The sequence below is a fragment of the Vigna unguiculata genome, chromosome 3 (genome assembly GCF_004118075.2).
Source record: "Vigna unguiculata cultivar IT97K-499-35 chromosome 3, ASM411807v1, whole genome shotgun sequence".
Classification (NCBI taxonomy): domain Eukaryota; kingdom Viridiplantae; phylum Streptophyta; class Magnoliopsida; order Fabales; family Fabaceae; genus Vigna; species Vigna unguiculata.
The window spans coordinates 48,701,647-48,721,257 of NC_040281.1; the positions used below are offsets into that span (position 1 = coordinate 48,701,647).

Sequence of the window (19,611 nt, forward strand, 5' to 3'; positions counted from 1 at the left end):
TTTGATGATAAATTTATTCCCCTAGATATAAAACTAATAAAACAATTTTGATTGTGAATTAAAAATAATCATCACTTTTGTTTGTGGTTAACCAAATTCAGCTTAAACTAGTGTTCCCTACTTTATTTATATATATAGGTAAATTTTAGTTTTAGTTGTTATAATTTCTTATAAAATTTTTTTTATATTTTTTGTGATATTTTTACTTTATATTTTAAAATATGTAATTTTCATTTTGTAAGACCTATATTTTATTTTCAAATATATTCAAAATGAACAGAAAATTTACAGTATAAATATAATATAAGCATTAATTTCTTATCTCATTTTAAAAATTTCTCTCACTAAAATCTTTTTTCTCTAAACTCTCTTCTAATTAATAGAAGGTTCAAGGTGTTTTTTGGATTGTCAGATTAGCATTCCGAGAACATGAATATGTTCGTGAAACAATTTTACAAATTAAAACATAAAAAAATGATTAAACTTGTTTTTTTAAAAATTGGGAAAACTAAATTGTAAGTGGAAAATCAAAACACAAAAAAAAATTATAGGTTAACCTTATTTTCTGTACATCTGCAATAAAAAGTTAAAAGCTATTAATATATAAAACTCATCTATTTATTGAATCTTATAATTACACATTCAACTTCATTGGTTAATTAAATAATTAAGGAACACCAAGTAAGAAAAGTGTAAATCCTGTTCAACTTATGTCAGCTCAAAAGTTCTCTTGTTTTAGAGCGTTTTGGTGTTGTTTTTTCCTTTTAGTGGATACAACAGCACTTTGTTTTGTTTTGTTGCTATTATTAGGTTATTGGATGTAGTAGTTTCTTTTTTTTTAACCTTTGCTGACTCGAAATGTTGAAACTGGTGGGGACTGATGTGATTTGAATTTAGCCATTACTTTTCAATTTATCAGATTAGCACATGTTAAACTCAATCTGTTTAACAGACGTGTTAAGCTACAACTCGAAGTTTTTTTTTTTTTTTCATTTCATTATTTCATTACAAATGGCGTGCCTTCACTTGAAATAACTATTCTATTAATTAGTATTTAAAATTAAACATGAAAATCGTGTGTTAATTAGTTTGTTTATGTTGTATTTCATAAATTCTGGGTCCGGACAAATGATTCTAGACAGACATTATTGACTTCAATAACAACAAATTATAAAAAAAAAAAATGATGTCTTTGATTGAGGGATTACAATTGATGATAATTATTGAGTTAAGATCGTGATTAATCTTATATGTTGCATGGCGTGAGAAGGATTGCAATTCAATTATTTCAATTTGGACTCAGGTAAAACAGCTATATGAGTAATTTGTATTTAATTTCTAAAAGATTAGAATTTAATTATTTAAAATTTGTGGGGAAGTAGAAAAAAAATAGTGGAACCACATTAAGTTTTGTTTCTTGGTGTTCTATATTTTATTTTACAATGACGATGATGAGATTTAAATTTGAGATCCTATATAATTTGTCAAAATCTTCAATCATTATACCAAACTAGTGAGTTATTTGTGTATCATTTTTACTTGTTAGCATTAATAGCAGTTTCTAACCAACATGAACATAGTGGGAAGTGACAAATTTGAGGTTGCAAATTGCAATTGTTTAAAATGATGTTTTTTATTAACATAATGTTCTGATGGCTGAATAAGATAATTGAAGTAGTAATTTGTGTAATGATGTCTTTAAGAATTTTTTTAATTCTCTTAAAAAATTATTTCATACATTTGAGCAATGTGGAGTTCATGATGAAATTCTTTAAAACTGGTGGAATAAAATTTAAATTACAGGATGGTAGTGTCCATATGTTTAGTGAGGTAACGTATGTTCTTTAAGTTTTGAAAAGTTATTCAGGATTATTAAATATTCTATAGTATATTTAAATATTATCTACTAATTAGTGATTATAATTCCGTATAACGTTTTCTAGATTGTGTATATCCTGTTAAAAGATTGCGTTTGTGACTGTGTATTTCAATTATAATATTTTTATTTTAATCGTTATCTAAAAATAAAACGATTTAATGTATGTTTATTATACCATGTTATAATTGTATTGCGATAAAGAAAAAAATATAATCATAAAAATTAGGAACTTTTAAAGAAGATGAAATATTAATGTTTACCTACCAATTGTCTGTGTCAATATTTTGCACTAAAAATGCATATAATATGATCGAAGTAAAAAAAAAAAGAAGAAGAAAAGACAATATAATTTAAAAAATAAAATAAAATAGAGACTGCTTTTTAAAATAGGAGCTCAACATAGATAATTATATATAGGTTTAGACAAGTATGCTAATAATACATTATTTTAAGTGAAGTTAATCGGGAAAGTATTTTCTTACAAAAAAGAAAAATACATTAAGCAATCCTTTTATTATTATTGTTATAGATGAGAAAAAAAAAATTGTAGTTTAATAAGTGACATGTGAGTGTGTTGAGATGTTATGATGCATAAATTTGACACGAGCTTTCTTGTTCAACTTGCTGTATTAGGTGATATAATGAATGTAGTTTAAGTAGATATTAAGAATTTGTGAATATGGAACTTCTATTGTGTTCATAGCTTCATCATAATTTAAAGAGGTATCTTATCTTAAAATGATAGATAAGGTAAACTTTGAAATTGAATAAGGTTCTTATGCATGAACTTTGAAAATATTTGTTTTGATATTTGTGAATACTTCAAAACTTTAAAATTAATGTATGATGCTGTTCATAAATTTGAAATTTTTCAGCATAAAAATTTCTGTTGTCAACGAATTAAAATTTGTATGATCTCGTTATCTTATTAATAAATGTTTTAACAATTATATATATCTTCAACATTATTAGATTTCTTTTGTTTTTGTCCTGTACATTATAATTCTTTTTTCACAGTTGTCATTGTTATATTTTGAATATCAGAGAAATCACACATAAATATCTAAAGGTATTTATCCAATTGCATCTGCGCAATTTTTTTTAAAGAAAAATATACTTTAACACATTTTTTTTAACAAAGACAAACTACCTATTTAGATTAAAAAAAATTATTACTTCATTTTACTTTAAAAAAAAATATTTATTTTAATTATATTTATAGCAATTTTGTTAAATTTGTCAAACAAATTTTTGTCAAAATATAATTTTTCTTTCTTAAATTGTTTTCGTCTTTAATTTTCAATGAAAATTTATTTTTATTAAACTTTTTTATCCACATTTTATTGTCATGACTTTAAAATTAATTTCTGCACTTATCTCCAAAAATAGTATTATTTAGTAGTGAAATACAGACCATAAACACAAAATAATTATAAGAAAAGAAAGATAAATCATCAATGGACGCGATTAAGTTTTTTTCCTAACCAAAACCTTCTAAGACGTGCATCTCTCACTACTATCACATTATATCGAGTAACACAATATTAAAAAACAACAATGAAATATAATCATAAACCACACAAACCAACTCTGATAGTTGGCACACTAAAATAACAACACAAATATTTATAATTAAAATAAATAACAAAACATAATAGAAAAAAAATACGCAGACAATAACGTAATTTTATAGAAAGAAAGAAAATTATATACCTTTCGCCTTAACTAAGAGAAAATAATAAAACATCTTTTAAAAAAGAAAAAAAAAACATAAAGATAACATTAAGAGAAACTATATTTTTTCTCAAATACTAAAACAATAATAAGAAAATGAAGAGGTTTTGAGTTGTTCCCATATTAACTCTCTCATATTATTATATTATATTATTGTCATATTAACTTTTCTTCTAACTTTTCATTTTTCTTTCTTTCTTTGTCTCAAATACTAAAATAATAATAAGAAAAATGAAGAGGTTTTAAGGTATTTCCATATTAACTTCTCTCTCATATTATATTAAAGGAAAATATTATTTGACTGCTAAATTTTAACAATTTTTTCTTACAATCTTAAATGACATTTTTTAAATAGCTTTTCATATTTTTTATTTTTTTATTTTTAATATTTTAAAACTACTTAGAAAATAACATATATTATAAAAAAGAGTTGTAAAAAAATTAGTATTCAAAATATCTTTATATTATATTATATTATCGTCACATCATTATTTTATTATCTTTTCTTCTACCTTCTCATTTTTCGTTCATTCTTGTTTATCGTCAGAATTTATAATTTCATTACTTTTAATGGTTTTAATACATTTTTATTTCGATTGTTATCATTATTAAGTTTATCTCTTGCCATCGTTTCTTTGTATTATAAAATGAGATTTTAATAATAATAATTTATTTTTAAATTACAAAACTTATGCATTATTTATACTCTAAACAAAAATAGAATATTAAATTTACGTTAACCTATCATTTATTTTATTCATTTAAAAAAATTATAAAATACTTAAATATCATTAGTCAGGACTCGAAACATGTTCAAGTCAACTTACACAACAACCACACTTGACCACCATCTACCTCCATGGTCGACAGCTTCGCTCCATCACAATCCACAACTCCCACATAGATCTTCACAACAAGCTCAGCAGTTCGATCCAAAACTTGAAAAACAAAAAAGGATAAAAGATAAATAACACTAACCTTCTAAGAAAATGAAAGAAAATAAAGCATTAACCTTTTCTGTTTTTGGAATACAAAGAAAATAATGGATAGCTTGTACATCGGGTAAAAAATACATCACTGTAACAGTAAGAAAGAAAAAGGTGAATATCTTCTTACATTAATGAATAGTTTTTACGATTAAATAAAAAATATATCATGCTGGAAAAAAAATCGTATTAGAAAAATCACACACTATTTCATTATAATGTTAGGAAATATGATAAATAAGAAATTTCTAAATTCTAAATCCTAACTTTTTTAACAGTGAAATAATATGTTCCTTTTTTTCTTTTTTTTAAGTTTGAAAAATTATATTTATTTTTCAGAATAGCACAATGCATTAAATTTTGAATAAAATTATGTTGAGTGGGGAACAGTTAACTTAAAAGAAGATTCGTAGAAGCAGGAATAAAGATAGGATTTGGAGAAGTATTTGTAATGAGGATAATCCGGCGTCAACGAAATTCGTAAAATATATGTAAGGTTTGTAGCACCGGCCAATAGTTTGAACTTGTACAAGTCTAGTTCACACTTCACTCCCTGTCCTCTTCTTTTCGGAAGAAGCTTGACATGGTTTTTGCCTCTTTTTCCCTCACTTACACCCACGTTGCATGTAAGTCACAGCACTAAGTGGTAGTAAGTAATGTTTAGAAGTCAAATTCCTAAATATGCAAAATAGATTCGTCGGTTGTTGTTTCGACTTTATCTGCGTGGTGTTTGATGAATAATATAATGTTTGATGAAGTTGGTAGGAGAGTGATGGTATAATTGTATTCACATTTATAATTTATAATTGAATTGAATTCAGGAGGGACTGGGCAAACAACCAGAGATAGAGAATGAACCCTGTCTTTCAAGGTTCAGACTCAAGGCCTTAGCCTTGCTGGTATAAAGTTTTTTTACATTGCCACCCTGATGCTGCATTAACCTGGCCAAGCTTCTCTTCGCATTCGCTCTAAAAGGACAATTCGAAGCCAAAAACCCATCAACAAGGTGCAGGTAAGCCTCCAAGTCATGACAGCATGCCATGTCAGCATCCGGCTTCAAATACGGCGACATCTTTGTCTCCACGCGCAGCTCTGTCCCCATGTGCGAGTACTCCTCCACCACCATGTTCAGTACCCCACCCACCTTCGACCTTCTCAGTTTCTTCTCCACTTCCTCACTCACCAACATCCCGGGAACCCTCGTTATAACATCCTGGGAATTCACAATTCTCAGCACTTTCACGTTTTGGCCAGTCAGTTTCTCCCCGAAGGCCCTGTTACCCACCCTCGGCCCACCAAAAGAAAAAACAGCCACGGGTGCCACGTCACCGGCGCACGCGCTCACGTCATCAGCCACTAACAGAGCCAGTGCGGCACCTAGACTATGTCCCGTGATTGTAATGCTCAGTGTTTCCCCTTTGTAAACTTCCATTAACCTCTTCACCTCTTCGATCACGGATTCCGCCAAGCTACCCACGTGGGTGCCTCTCGTTTTATAAAGGCTCAAAAACCCGCACTCCACTTTCGCCTCTGTCTTCTTCTCCTCCTCCGCCGCCTCTTCGGAAATGTTTATCATCTGGGCCCGCATGTTCTCGGCCCACTCCAGACACGTGGCGGTTCCACGCAGGGAGATCACGATATCCCGCCTACCTAAACGCGCAATCTCTCTCCTGTCATCGCAAACCGCCACGAACCCGACCCAGCTGGACCGCTGGGTCATCCACCCGAGATCCGGGGCCACGTCGTCCACCCATTTCGGTAACCCGATTGATGACGTGGCGTATAGGGATTTCGTTACCCTGTAGGATCTGTCGGGTACGACCATGTGGCGCGGGACGGGTGGCTCCTCCGCTGACATGGCAGGGTTGGAGTGGAAGGAATGGTACGCGGCTTGCACGAACTCTCCGTAACGCACCACTTCTCGCCGGAGATTCTCATCCAGAGGGTCTAGCATGCCTTTCCAGTCGTGGCTGCCGTGGTACTCTCTCCACCGGCTGCCGAGGACGTTTCGCGGGGAGTACTCCGCTGTTTTGGAGAGCAGCCGCTGGAGGCGGTTGAGGTGGCGCGGTGACATTTCCTCGGTGGCTTTCATGTCCGGCCAGAGACGGGCAAGGTTGAGGCTTTCCAGAATGTTCTTTCCTTTCTTCTCCACTGTTGTCGCCGTGCTGTTACTGGTGCTTTGAATTGCGACTTGTTCTTGTTGGTGCGGTGGTGGGTTGTTGAGTTGAGTTGGGGATTGCTTGTGGAGGAACTTGTCGAGGTTTGATAGGTGCAAGCGCGTGGAGTCGGTGGAGGTGACCGGTTTGACGTGCTGAGGAGAAGAAGAGGTAGTTGGGAGTTGGGTGGTGGAAGAAGGGTTGAGGGGAGAGGCACGGCAGCGGAAACTGGCGCGTCTTGTCTGGAACATGTGAAGGTTGTGTGCGGGTATGGTGGAGCTGATCTGCATCATGGTTGATAAGGGATTTTGGAATTGCTGAAAGAAGAGGGTGAGGGGGATGAAGGAGACACCGTCAACTCAACCGAATGCCCAGGATTGTGGCGGAACACGAAACCAACTATCACTGGAGGGAACAAGACAGCTATTTAAAGAATTGATGTTTGGGTTTTGCCATCGCTTTTGGTCAAATATTACGGAAAAAACCTAGGATATCCTCGACGTGACTTTTGAGGTATATGCAAAATTAAAGCTGCACATAATAAAATACTGCTCTGCGATAATGCTTTCTAAATGGAGATCCACACTTTTTATCTATCTTCACTTTATCATCATTTTGTTTCAGAACAAATAAAAAATAAAGGACATCTCTAAATTTAAAATAATTTCAATTGAATAACATTTTTTACATTTTATATGCAAGTTTCAGATAGTTTTAAATCATGTTATTTTATTATTAACGATAGCTTATGTGTATATATATATATATATATATATATATATATATATATATATATATATATATATATATATATATATATTTATTTATTTAATGTACGATTTTTTTTTCAACTTTGATTCAAAATTAAAATTCTTTCTTTTCAAAATTTTAATATATTTTAGTTTTCATATTTTAAAAATGAATAAATATAGTCATTTTAATCTAATTACGTTAATTTTTTTTGTATGTGTAGAACATGTTTCATGTCGGTATTAGAGTTGTTTACACAATTTGACACATTTTCGATTCAATATTTATTAGAAAATACGTTCGATACCTAAAAAAAATTAATGTAATTGGGTTAAAGTTTTTAAAGTTTAGAGACCAAAATATATCAAAGTTTCGGATGAGGACAAATTTCAAATTTGGATCGAAATTCAGGGACTAAATGTGAAACCCCCCCTTAATTAAACCATCTATTTTTCTCTCTCTGTAAGAATCCAAAAACACAGCTACTTCCACCCTCCCCCTCTGCTCTCAATTCCCCTCTACACTTCTCCTATTTGATCATTTCCCTCACCAATTCCTTGCATTTGTGACCAGATTCTGGAAGAATAGACTCAACTGAACCCTCTGGTGCTTCATCCCTCAGCTCCCTTCCTCCTCGGTAGGTTCCATTTCTGTTTTAGTTCAATTCCAGTTAGAATCCATCTCTTTGTCTCTGAATTCTGGGTTTAATCATGGGATTCTCTCTTCTCTATGTCTTGGTGATGAACTTATAAGTTAATTTAAGATCTCTGCCTCCTTGATACCAATCTAACTTCACCAAGCTCAAATCTTAGCAAAAGAGGTAAGGGAAGCTAACATTCACTTAATTTTCGAGTATTTAGAGTCTTTGTGTGCTTGGATAGTATGATTCTTTGCTTAATTACCGTTTGGAACTACTTGTTGTGTGTAATTGAGATTTGGCACAAATTTCGTAACTCTGCATGTGAAGAATAGTTTGGAAATCCTTATAATTTCGCCCCGGCGAGTAGCTCTCGCCTGAGCGAAAGTATCAGAGAGTTACCTCTATTGCTGTGCGAGGTCTCGCCTAGGCGGGCTATGGTCGCTTGAGTGAGAGATCCTCTCGTCTAAGCGAACCAACCTAGCCTTAGCGAGAATTCGCTCAGATTTTCGGGTTGCCCACTGTAAGGAGTCTCGCCCAGGCGAGAGTAGTCTGCCTAAGCGAGATTACTCCCTAGCCTAGGCGAGATTCTCTAGCTTAAGCGAATTTCACTGCAGATTTATGTTATCTTCTCTGTTTTAGATGCACAATAACTTTATTTAGTGAGATAATATGATGTTTGCTTATAGTATGCTGGATGATCATGATTTTTAGTATATGCATATAATTGTATGATGAAAGTTTGAGGAATGAGATTGTGAAGGGATGAGATGGAACTAGGATTTCATGGGAAATTCTAAGAAAAGTACTTAGTGTGTGTAAGCACTTAAGGACTCAGATTTGGTTGACATCCTGACGCTCCAATAATCCATTAAGACTCATGTAGAGTGTGATGGGTTATGTCGTGAGGAGTAGCAAGAGGTCCTAGTCTATGGACCCGATCAGTCATAGACGCGAAGGGGACTTACCTTGGGAGTGGTTGGGTGATAACCCCTTGAGCCTAAACTCTGCAGAGTTTGGGAACCTTCACAGGTGCAAGCTACTAAGAGATCCAATGTGCTTACATAATCCAGATATTGAGTTTAGAGTCGTGTACTTGTGTGTCTTGTAGTGGTGACTTTATTAAATTCTGATGGGTGTGAAATTATTTATCTACTTATATTCATAACTTCACCTCTTCATTTATATTTGGTTAGCTTACCCTTTTTGTCTGGCTTGTGTCCTTATGAATGTCTTCTTTTGCGATGACCACCTATGACTTGGTGTGAGCAGAGAAGGATCCAGGTGATGGTACCCCTCCCTTGGACCGGATCTGACCCACGGCTTCTGGTGTTTATATTGTATTTTGGTTCATGTTTTTAGAATAAGGCATTTTTGGGATGTACATGTTATATCTTTCCTTAACATAAGTTCTGTGAGTAGTTGGAAGTTTAAAACTGTTACTTGGAATGACTGTATTAAAGCCTTGTATGATTTTTCTGACTATCTGTTTTGCTATATCATAATATGATGTTTTGTAACTATTAAATAAGATGTTACACCAAAAACATACTTAACCTTTTAATATATTATATGAAATATTTTTAATATATAAATAATATTCTGATATAATAATTGGTTATATAATTTTATAAGATACTATACTATAGAAGTTAATTCTTTAATATTTTTAAAATATAATGATATAATAATCGATTACATAATATTTTAGGATATAGTATTTGATTATCTTCAAATAATATAATATAATTAGGAAGTAGTACATCTCATCATGAATACTAGGTATTCAATCCATAAACTCAATTATGAGACTTAATTTTCATATTTTCATTTTCTTTATTTAGTATCATTATATAGATAAACACTATTTTATTGACTTAATGAATTCTCTGATATCCATCATAACTAATTATGAATTTTATCTCACTGCGATGAAAAGATATCGTTTTGAAAAAATTGGGACAAATACTGATGAACATGGCCACATACATATACCCTCTGACATTATATTTTCAGCAAACTACAGAAATGATGGCAATTCATTATCGTGAATAGAACCCTGATCTCCTCCAGCGAAATCATACCTGGAGCCAATATAATGAAAAAAGGGTGCAGAATCTCAGTCTTTCGCTCACTGTACAGCAATGGAAAAAAGGAAAAGAAAAAATAATGAATATGGTTGTAATTTTAGCTGTAAAGAAAAACTTGATGGAAGGAGCAGAGAGGATCCATATCAGACAGTAATAAGGCATTGGCCAACGTGGAGCCTGCCAAGTGCCAACCCAACCTCCATTCATTCCAGAACCACTACAGTTTGCAGACAACACTCTAAACTACTCAACCACATTACAAAACACATCTAAGCTTTGCTTCTATTCCATGTTCCACATATCTATTTACTATGACATGTCTATAATACAACGTTTATTGCATTTAAAATAAAATAAAATACGTAATTAAGAAAATTTAAATGTGTCAAAGTCAAATGAGCAAAAATCACAATCTTATTCATACAATTACAATATGTTGATATTTAATGAACTTAATAGAGGTGTAAATTAAGACCATGAAAGTTGGAAACAAAAGAAATGCAGTATGGTCATGTTCTACAAAGTTCTGCTACCTATGCTTAACGGTGTCACTCGGTTTTAGGCGAAATTGACCGATTTCTCCCTCCGGAAATCACATGTCAACAAAAGCATTTTCTTGGTAATACGTGGTTTCAGTTTGACTTTTCGTATCACGCCAACAACTTCTACTGTTTGTGAATTTTTTTGTTTGTTGTCAATTTCGCGTACGGTTCTTATATTTTTATTTTTATTTTTTCCCTTTCGGAAACACTAAGATTAAACAATGATACGATATAGATAGTTGTTGAGGTCATATTTGTCTATAGGAATGTATGCGTGTGAAATATTCAATTTTCATGGCCTCTATGGTTGTTAAACTTACCAAATATAATATTTTCCAATTCACAGTTGATATAAATATTTTTTGTGCATGTGTGAAAATTTGAAACTTTTTTTTAAAGTCAAAACATGTTACTTGTCTTCTGAAAATCAGACCTGTCTCAATATAAATTTTGTCTTAAAACTGGGTTTTCCACAAATATTATCATCAAACTAATATGTCGTGTATCTTTTTAATTCATAGCAGGTTAGGGAGTGCAGTAATAATATACGTGTTTAATTTGTGTGTTGATCATTTCAAGTTTCAAGGGCGAAAAGGTTTGATCGGAGAATATATATACTTTTCTATATAAAATATGTTTGAACATTGAATGTACGAAAGGCATATATATATATATATATATATATATATATATATATATATATATATATATATATATATATATATATATATATATATATATATATATAGTTTTAGACATGAATTTATACCAAAGTCATGATTTTGTACCAAAGGCAATACCTAGTTGTAGACATTTATATACATCCATATAATGTTGGTGTTGGTCAACCAGGCCTCAAATATTAGACATTTGTGACGTACGTAGTTTAATAGCTTGAGTTTGAAGTTGTTTGTGATGAAATGATGCATAAAAATTCGAAAGCTTGGTGATAGAAATTCAAAAGTTTTAACAAGTCGGTTTCAAGGGTTTTTCTAAAGCTAAGCACACAAATCATCTTTGTTTGGTTGCTAGGAAATGGGAGAGAAGTTAGTTTGTAACAATATGTTTTGACTAATATGGTGAAGTGTGGTGTGTACATGATGAATAAAAAGCTGCGAGGAGTTGCAGTGGAATTGTGTAGTCAGAAATACTTTTATATTTTTCTGAATTCTAGTCTTACTCTTACTTTTCAATAATATCGTTTATGTTTGGAATCGCACGTAGTGCGAGGAATGATTAAAAACTTGATATTAGTTATTTAATCTTACAGAAATAATTGAAATACCGTAATCATAAAATTAAATGTTATATATTTCGATAATAAATTTTAAACCATTTATCATAATAAATAATAATTTTCCTCTCACATGTTTAATCTCCAATTTCGTTGATACAAATTTATACTACTTATTGTCAATAAATTTATCCTCAAATATGTCTTTGTTATAAAGATAATAATCATAATTCGTTTGTTTGAGAAAAATAAGATTATTTTTTAATTATATATATATATATATATATATATAATGTTATTAATTTTATTTTTAAAAGAATAAAAATTATTTAATATGTAAATTCAAATCCATTTATAATATAATAACTGAATGATATTTTTTTTAATTTTCTTTTAGTTGACCCCAAAAATCATATTTTAATAATAGAAATAATTCCATAAAACTTTATAATAGAATCTAGTTACAGAACTTTTTATTAAAAAACTAAAATAAGTATTATATTTTCTAAATAATTAAATTGATAGTGTCCCATATGAATATTGTGTTTTCTATTAAAAATTTAACATAATTACATTAATCAACATATTTTATTAATTTTTTATCTTTACGTCCTCGTAGTGTCTTAGAAATTTCTAAATAAATGTGGTTAGTGTGTTTGAAAGCTGTCTATCAAATTTCTTTTTCTAAAGCACAGAAAAAAGTGAATTGAATGTTCATTTACATTCATTTGGATTTAATTATGTTGGAAAATACACGTGAATTTAAATCTCACGTTGAGTAGAAATAAGAAAGTGAAGCACTGTATAAGAATAAAAATTTATAAATTCACTGCTTTAAGATTTTGAGTTGAAAGTGGTGTTAATGCCTTATGTGGTTGGGAGGTCTCATTGGAGAGATTGTTGGAAATCTAAGTATGAGTCTAAGTCTCACATTGGATAGAAATGAGAAAGTGAAATACTATATAAAAATAAAGACTCACAAAATCATTGTCTTAAGGCGAGTTTGACCTCAAGGGATTATCATCCAAACCTCACAAGGTAAGCCCTATTCGCACCTAGAACTTGATCAAGTCCAATTACTAGGACCTCTTTCTTCTCTTCACCACATAACCTACTCTGCTCTACTTGTTGTGAGTAGCATAATAATTCTCAAATCAATCATACATACCAACCATTACCTAAGTAATAGTCCACACTTGCTACAACACACCAAAATGTCACATAAGGTTGACAGTTAGACTCTGATTCACCTGCTCAACGACACATCCATTCGCTAAGCTACAAGAGTCCACTCGTCTAGCAACCAGATGGCTCGCATAACGAATGATTCACTGAAAATCTTAGAGATAAATTCTTCCCAAATTCACCCAGTAAAGATATTCTCGACTAACGATTACAAAGTCAATAAACTGAGTAGGTACTCGACCAACGACACCCAAATTAATGAGCATCTGACTTTGGGTCTAAAAGAAATATCAAATCCACAAATACTTCTAAGTAAACAGTACATAAACAAATACTACTATGTTTATTTGTCTCTTATTATAGCACAATAGGTGATAATTATTAACAAGAATAAATCTTCGTCCATTTAATTTCAATTCATCAAAGAAAAATAATGCAGCTTAACTAAGGAAAAGACTAAGAATATCGATAAACAAAAACAATTAAAATTACTGTTAAAGTATGTAACAAACATTGGTCAATATTTGAACAGAAAACTCTTTATTTACAAAATTTCTTTAGTTATTTAACTTTTCCAAAAGCTTTTAAAAATCACCTTTGGGACATGATTTTATATGGATTGCTTTGTCTCCAAGTGCAAACAAAAGAAAGGTTAATTATTGGGTGCTTTTCCACTAACGTGCTTAATGCTGATTATCTCCCACTATATCACATTCCATGCCCCCAACTTTATTCAGCCGAAATACTCCTCTAATGGAATCCTCAACTTTATTCCTCTCCAATCAACAAATTATTTTCTCTTTTTTATGTTTATAAGTTTAAAATCTCACTCCATAGTGAGAATACTCAAAGTGTAAGTGAAAATCATATATCAGATAAAATAAACAAGGTTAAATATTATATAAAAATAAATATTTATAATTTCATTATCTGTGTATGTATGTGTATTTCTTTCTTTTTCAATTAGTTTATCCTTTTTCTCTGTGTTTACTTCTTGTTTGGCTTTTTTTTTTGTAATAATCACCAATCTTAGTGTGAACAGATGTGAAAACTTCCGGTGATCGTGCGAATGACAAAGACGGTGATGTTTAGTGTAGACATGTTTGTTAACACTTTTTTGAATCCCTTTTAGAACAGTTTATTTTGTAATTTCATATTCTATGAGCAATCATTTTTAACAACTATTTCATGTTTAAATTCTACTTGTGGCATTGTTTTGTGTCTATGATACTACTGTTTTGGTATATTTTGGATAAATATAGAAGGTTGATTCTCATATACATCAGTGGCATACTCTAATTTATATTATAATATAAAATATCTTATTTTAATAATTTTATATTACTAAAATGAGATGTTACATTAAGGTACTGAATTAAAGTGATGTTAAATATTTTATACGTATAAGAGCAATAATATATATATATATATATATATATAATCTTTCGATAAATATAAATCATATGAAAAATATATATAAATTAAATCGTCAGAAAATAAATATTAAATAATATAAGAATAATGTTAAAACAGTTGAAAATTATTTCGTCTTTGGATAATAGAAATCAGGGAACAGACAGCCATCATTTCCTCTTAAATGCGCGAAAGTGAAGCTTTGAGAAAGTTGGTGGACACTACCACTACCCAACAGAGTTCCACTCTTCGGTATCAAATATTTTAAACAGTAAAATTATCAATTCACACCAAAATCCTTTTCAAACCGAATAAAGCTGGCTCTAGATACTAATTAAGTAACTAATGTATTGTAAATATTTTTATTTTTACCTTTATGTTTGATTAAAGTTAATTTCGTATTTATTATCTTAAATATTTATATTTTACTTTAAAAATACTCAATACAAAAACTCTTCAGATTTCCTCTAGTTGTATGAATTCAATCTTTTTTGAGTCAAGGAGCTGTACAATGCAACAGTATGATAGTAGGTAACACATAAATATTCCGTATTATATAATAAATACTGCATATGTGTTTGCATTCATACGATATAGTATGAACCCGACAATGGAAAGAAATTTGGAAGATGAAGAAAAAAAAAGAAAAAAAGAAAAAAAATAGACATGTGGCATCATTCATATAATGCATCAGCAAGGGTTGCAGCTTGAGAACAGATATACCGTAGGATTCTGATTTCTTCGTACATAAACATTGTGATGTTTTTCAAGGAGAAGAACATGAACTCATTTATTAATGATAAAATTGAAATATAAAAATATATTATTAATCTTGCAAGAACATGCTCTACCTTAATTAGCTAGTGTCCCTATAAATTTATTTTTAAAATGCAGAAAAGTATGCAAGATCCATGGCTAATTAGAAGCAACGGATATTGATATTCGCAAGCGGTATATATTTTAATATTTATTTATAAATAGATTGTGTGTGAATATTATACTATTAGTATTTTTGAATACATGTTATTCTAAAAAATTAAAATTAAAATTTAGTTTGTTTTATTAAATTTAATTTATAGTTTATTAGATTAAATTAAATTTATATTTAATTTAATTTATATTTTTTGTGATTTTATTTAAATTTTATTTAAAAAAATTTATAAAATATCTTTTTTTATATATATTTACAAGTATACACATATTTTAAAATACTCATGTTCAATCTGACCTGTTTTCATCTCTAAGTATAAGATAAGACTCTTATAATTAATGCTATGATTATTTTGTGATGACAATGAGTACGTTATGTTATATAGAAATTTTGTACATTCTTTTTATAAGAGTTGGAACACTTCTAGTTAAATATCAGATTTTAAAATATTTAAATCAGGGGCGGAACTATTAACGGACAGGGGAACCACGACTCCCCCAACCATTTTTTGTTTCACTTTTTTTTCTATATATTTAAAAAATAATATTTAAAAATTATTACTCTATTTATATTAATTACTTTTATTTTATTTTATTTTCTAAATATTTAAAAAAATATATTTATATATTACTACTTTATTAATATATTATTACTTTATTTATATATTATTACCTTATTTATATTAATTTAGTTTGAAAAATCTATTTTAAAATTTAAAAATCACGTTTTGTTCTCTATTATAATTTCTTATACTTTTCTATTTGGTTTCTCTCTTCCGTGTCTCTAACTCTTTCTCCCCTTTTATTTCCATCTCAATTTTCACCATCAATTCCTTATTATTTTCAAAATTAAATTGCACTACGGCAAAATTGAAGAGTTAAGGAACACTTTGGACCGAACAATTTCTTCTTTTAAGTAAGTTCATCTTTTCCTTTTTATTTTTGAAGCAATATGTTTCTCTCTTGTAGGTGGCTTTTCTACGCTCTAGGCATATATCTCTGTAAGAGATCATAAAATCATGCTTTAATTATTGATCAAACTCTTCTTTGTGTAGATAGAGCTATTTTAAGCTTTGAAGTTGTGTAAGGGAAGAACAAGATTAAGAATCTATTCTAAGGTAAGGGAAGCTAATCATTTAGAAGTTATTAGTTTTCTTAAAATATTGAGTCTTGCTTTTAAGATTTAATTTTGGGTATTCATAATTTTATCTTTTTGTAAATAGGTGAGAGGTGAAAATTTTATATTAGAAAAATTATAATAAAGAGTAAAAGAATTGATTCTTTTTTCAAGAGGAAGGCTTGTGATAAAGATGAAAAAAATGCATCTACGTCATCTAAAATTGAGAAACTTCATGAGAATCCAAATATTGAAGAAAATGAAAAACAACTCTCTAAGGTTCCCAAAGTTACACATAATGAATTTGAAAATACTTTAGAACGTGATCCGGGAAAGCGTCTTCAAATTTGGCAATACCCACAAAATCAAATTGATGAGGTACGAAGGACTTATCTAAAATGGGGTCCATATCAAATGCGTCTAGAAAATTATCCATTTTCTGGTAAAGATGATTATCCAAGAAGATTTCAGTATACATGGTTTAGCTTATTTCCTTCATGGTTAGAGTATTCGCCATTAAAAGATGTTGCATATTGCTTACCGTGCTATCTTTTTAGTAAAAAACCAAGCGGACGACCTGGCTCAAATGTTTTCATTGTTACAGGTAATTGAGTTTATTTTCATTGAATTCTAATTGGCAATAAGTTTATTGTCATCAACATGATTTAACTTTTTGAATGTTATTTTATAGGTTTTAAAAATTGGAGGAAAGTTAATAATGGAAAAAATTGTGCTTTCCTTAAACACATTGGGAAGGATCCTTGTTCACCACACAATATTGCAGTGTCTGCTTGTCAAGACTTGTTAAATCAAAATTGTCACATTAGGAATGTTTTGGAAGTGCAAAGCTCAGATCAAATTATGAAGAATCGGTTACGTCTCAAGACTTCAATCGACACGGTTCGTTTTTTATCACTTCAAGCTTGTGCTTTTAGAGGTCATGATGAAAGTATTGAATCGAGGAACCAAGGTAATTTTCTTGAGATGATAAAACTCATAGCATCACACAATGATGAAGTTGCAAAAGTTGTGTTGGAAAATGCTCCATTCAATTCCAAATATACTTCACCCAAAATTCAAAAGGAGTTATTGAATATTCTTTCTAGAAAAGTGAAAAATCATATTTGTGAGGAAATTGGGGATTCCAAGTTTTGTATAGTTGTCGATGAAGCTCGTGATGAATCAAAAAAAGAGCAAATGGCTCTTGTTTTGAAATTTGTTGATAAAAATGGTTTTATTCAAAAGCGATTTTTTGATATTGTGCATGTTAAAGACACTGTAACAATAACTTTGAAGAATGAATTGTGTGTTGTACTATCTCGACATAATCTTAATGTTTCTAATATCCGTGGTTAAGGGTATGATGGTGCTTGCAATATGAGAGGAGAATGGAATGGATTACAAGCATTATTTTTGACTGATTGTCCTTATGCATATTATGTTCATTGTTTTGCTCATCGGTTACAACTTGCCTTGGTTGCTGCATCAAGAGAAGTTATTCCAATTCACCAATTCTTTTCAAAATTGACTTTCATTGTCAATATTGTTTGTTCTTCTAGTAAACGTCATGATGAGTTACAGGCTGCCAAGTTAGATGAAATTGCATATTTGTTAGAAATTGATGAACTTGAAAAGGGTAAAGGGGCAAATCAAATTGGTACTTTAAAACGAGCTGGGGATACCCGTTGGAGCTCCCATTTCTCTTCTATTTGTAGCTTGATCAATATGTATGATGCAACTTGTTTAGTTCTAGAAAAAATTACTGTTGATGGATCTACTTATTCACAACATGGTGATGTTGATAATGCTTACAAAAGCTTGACCTCATTTGAGTTTATACTGATCTTGTATTTGATGAGAGAAATTATGGGGATAACAGATGTTCTTTGTCAAGCATTACAACAACAATCTCAGGATATAGTTAATGTTATGCGTCTAGTTTGTTCTACAAAAGGACTTATTCAAAACTTGAGAGAAAATGGTTGGGATAAGTTATTAAAAAATGATATACTTCAACATTTCATTATTGATGCTCGTCAAGATTCAAATTTGAAGAATTTATCAACAATGCAAGAGTTATGTACATGTTTGGCAACAACAAAAAAGTCTGAAGTTTACTACTTGATAGATAGATTACTTCGTCTTATCATGACTATTCCAATTTCTACAGTTACAACTGAAAGATCTTTTTCTGCAATGAAAATAATCAAGAACAGGTTGAGAAATAAGATGGATGCTGAATTTTTAGCAAGCACTATGATAATCTATATTGAAAGGGATATTGCAACTAGCTTCAGCTCTGATTCAATTATTGAAGATTTTAAGTCATTGAAAGAGCGTAAAAGAGCACTCTGAATAAAGGTAACTTTTGTTTTATATTATTGTTGATGATAAACTTTATGTTACTCTTTCATATATATTATTGTTATATTGTTTAGATTCTATTGTCATGAATGTTTATTTTGAATAAAAAAAATTATGTAAAAAAATTAATTTTTTTAAATTAAAAAAAATTATTATTTTTTAATTAAAAAAATTATATATAACAAATATAATTTGACACCCCTACAATTTTTGGTCAAGTTCCGCCACTGATTTAAATTATGTTAAAGCTCAATTATCATAAAAGTAAAACTTAATTTACTTTTATGTATAATGTATATTAACTTCATCCAAGTAATACACGGTTATCTCATCCAATAAATGTATATTAGAAAACCAGCTTTATTAAAGGTAAAACTTTGAGATTTTTAATAGTTTTCTTTACATGTTTTAAAATGATATACGCCTCTAGGGGGTGTTTACTTTGAATATAAAACTATAAATGTATGAGATTTGACTTTTACCTTGTTTTTAAATGTTTGCATATGGATCTTATGTAAAATATAAAAGTAGTCATATATCTATATTATATATAAAACTATATTTTGGAGAGGTTAAAGGGTGATATGTATTTTT

The 19,611-nt window shown here is 30.1% G+C and overlaps 2 protein-coding genes across 2 annotated transcripts; one reads left to right on the forward strand and one right to left on the reverse strand.

The window, feature by feature from the left end:
• Positions 1-5,066: 5,066 nt before the first annotated feature.
• LOC114175759 (phospholipase A1-Ibeta2, chloroplastic-like) lies at positions 5,067-7,165 on the reverse strand. The gene has a single exon (XM_028060551.1). The coding sequence runs from the start codon at positions 7,046-7,048 to the stop codon at positions 5,417-5,419; it is 1,632 nt and encodes a 543-aa protein (XP_027916352.1). The 5' UTR covers positions 7,049-7,165; the 3' UTR covers positions 5,067-5,416.
• A 9,902-nt stretch (positions 7,166-17,067) lies between these two features.
• Positions 17,068-19,008, forward strand: LOC114175505 (zinc finger MYM-type protein 1-like). Its single transcript, XM_028060262.1, has 4 exons — positions 17,068-17,257; positions 17,345-17,884; positions 18,011-18,644; positions 18,930-19,008. Exons 1-4 carry the CDS (start codon positions 17,068-17,070, stop codon positions 19,006-19,008), a joined length of 1,443 nt encoding a protein of 480 aa, XP_027916063.1.
• The last annotated feature ends 603 nt before the right edge of the window (positions 19,009-19,611 follow it).

Excerpts from the sequence above, each read along its gene's own strand:
- LOC114175759 (XM_028060551.1), bottom strand. The coding sequence starts at position 7,048 with ATGATGCAGATCAGCTCCACCATACCCGCACACAACCTTCACATGTTC.
- LOC114175505 (XM_028060262.1), top strand. The coding sequence starts at position 17,068 with ATGCGTCTAGAAAATTATCCATTTTCTGGTAAAGATGATTATCCAAGA. Across the intron at positions 17,258-17,344 it reads AAATGTTTTCATTGTTACAG|GTTTTAAAAATTGGAGGAAA; the intron begins GTAATTGAGTTT and ends GTTATTTTATAG. Across the intron at positions 17,885-18,010 it reads GAAATTTGTTGATAAAAATG|GGTATGATGGTGCTTGCAAT; the intron begins GTTTTATTCAAA and ends TCCGTGGTTAAG.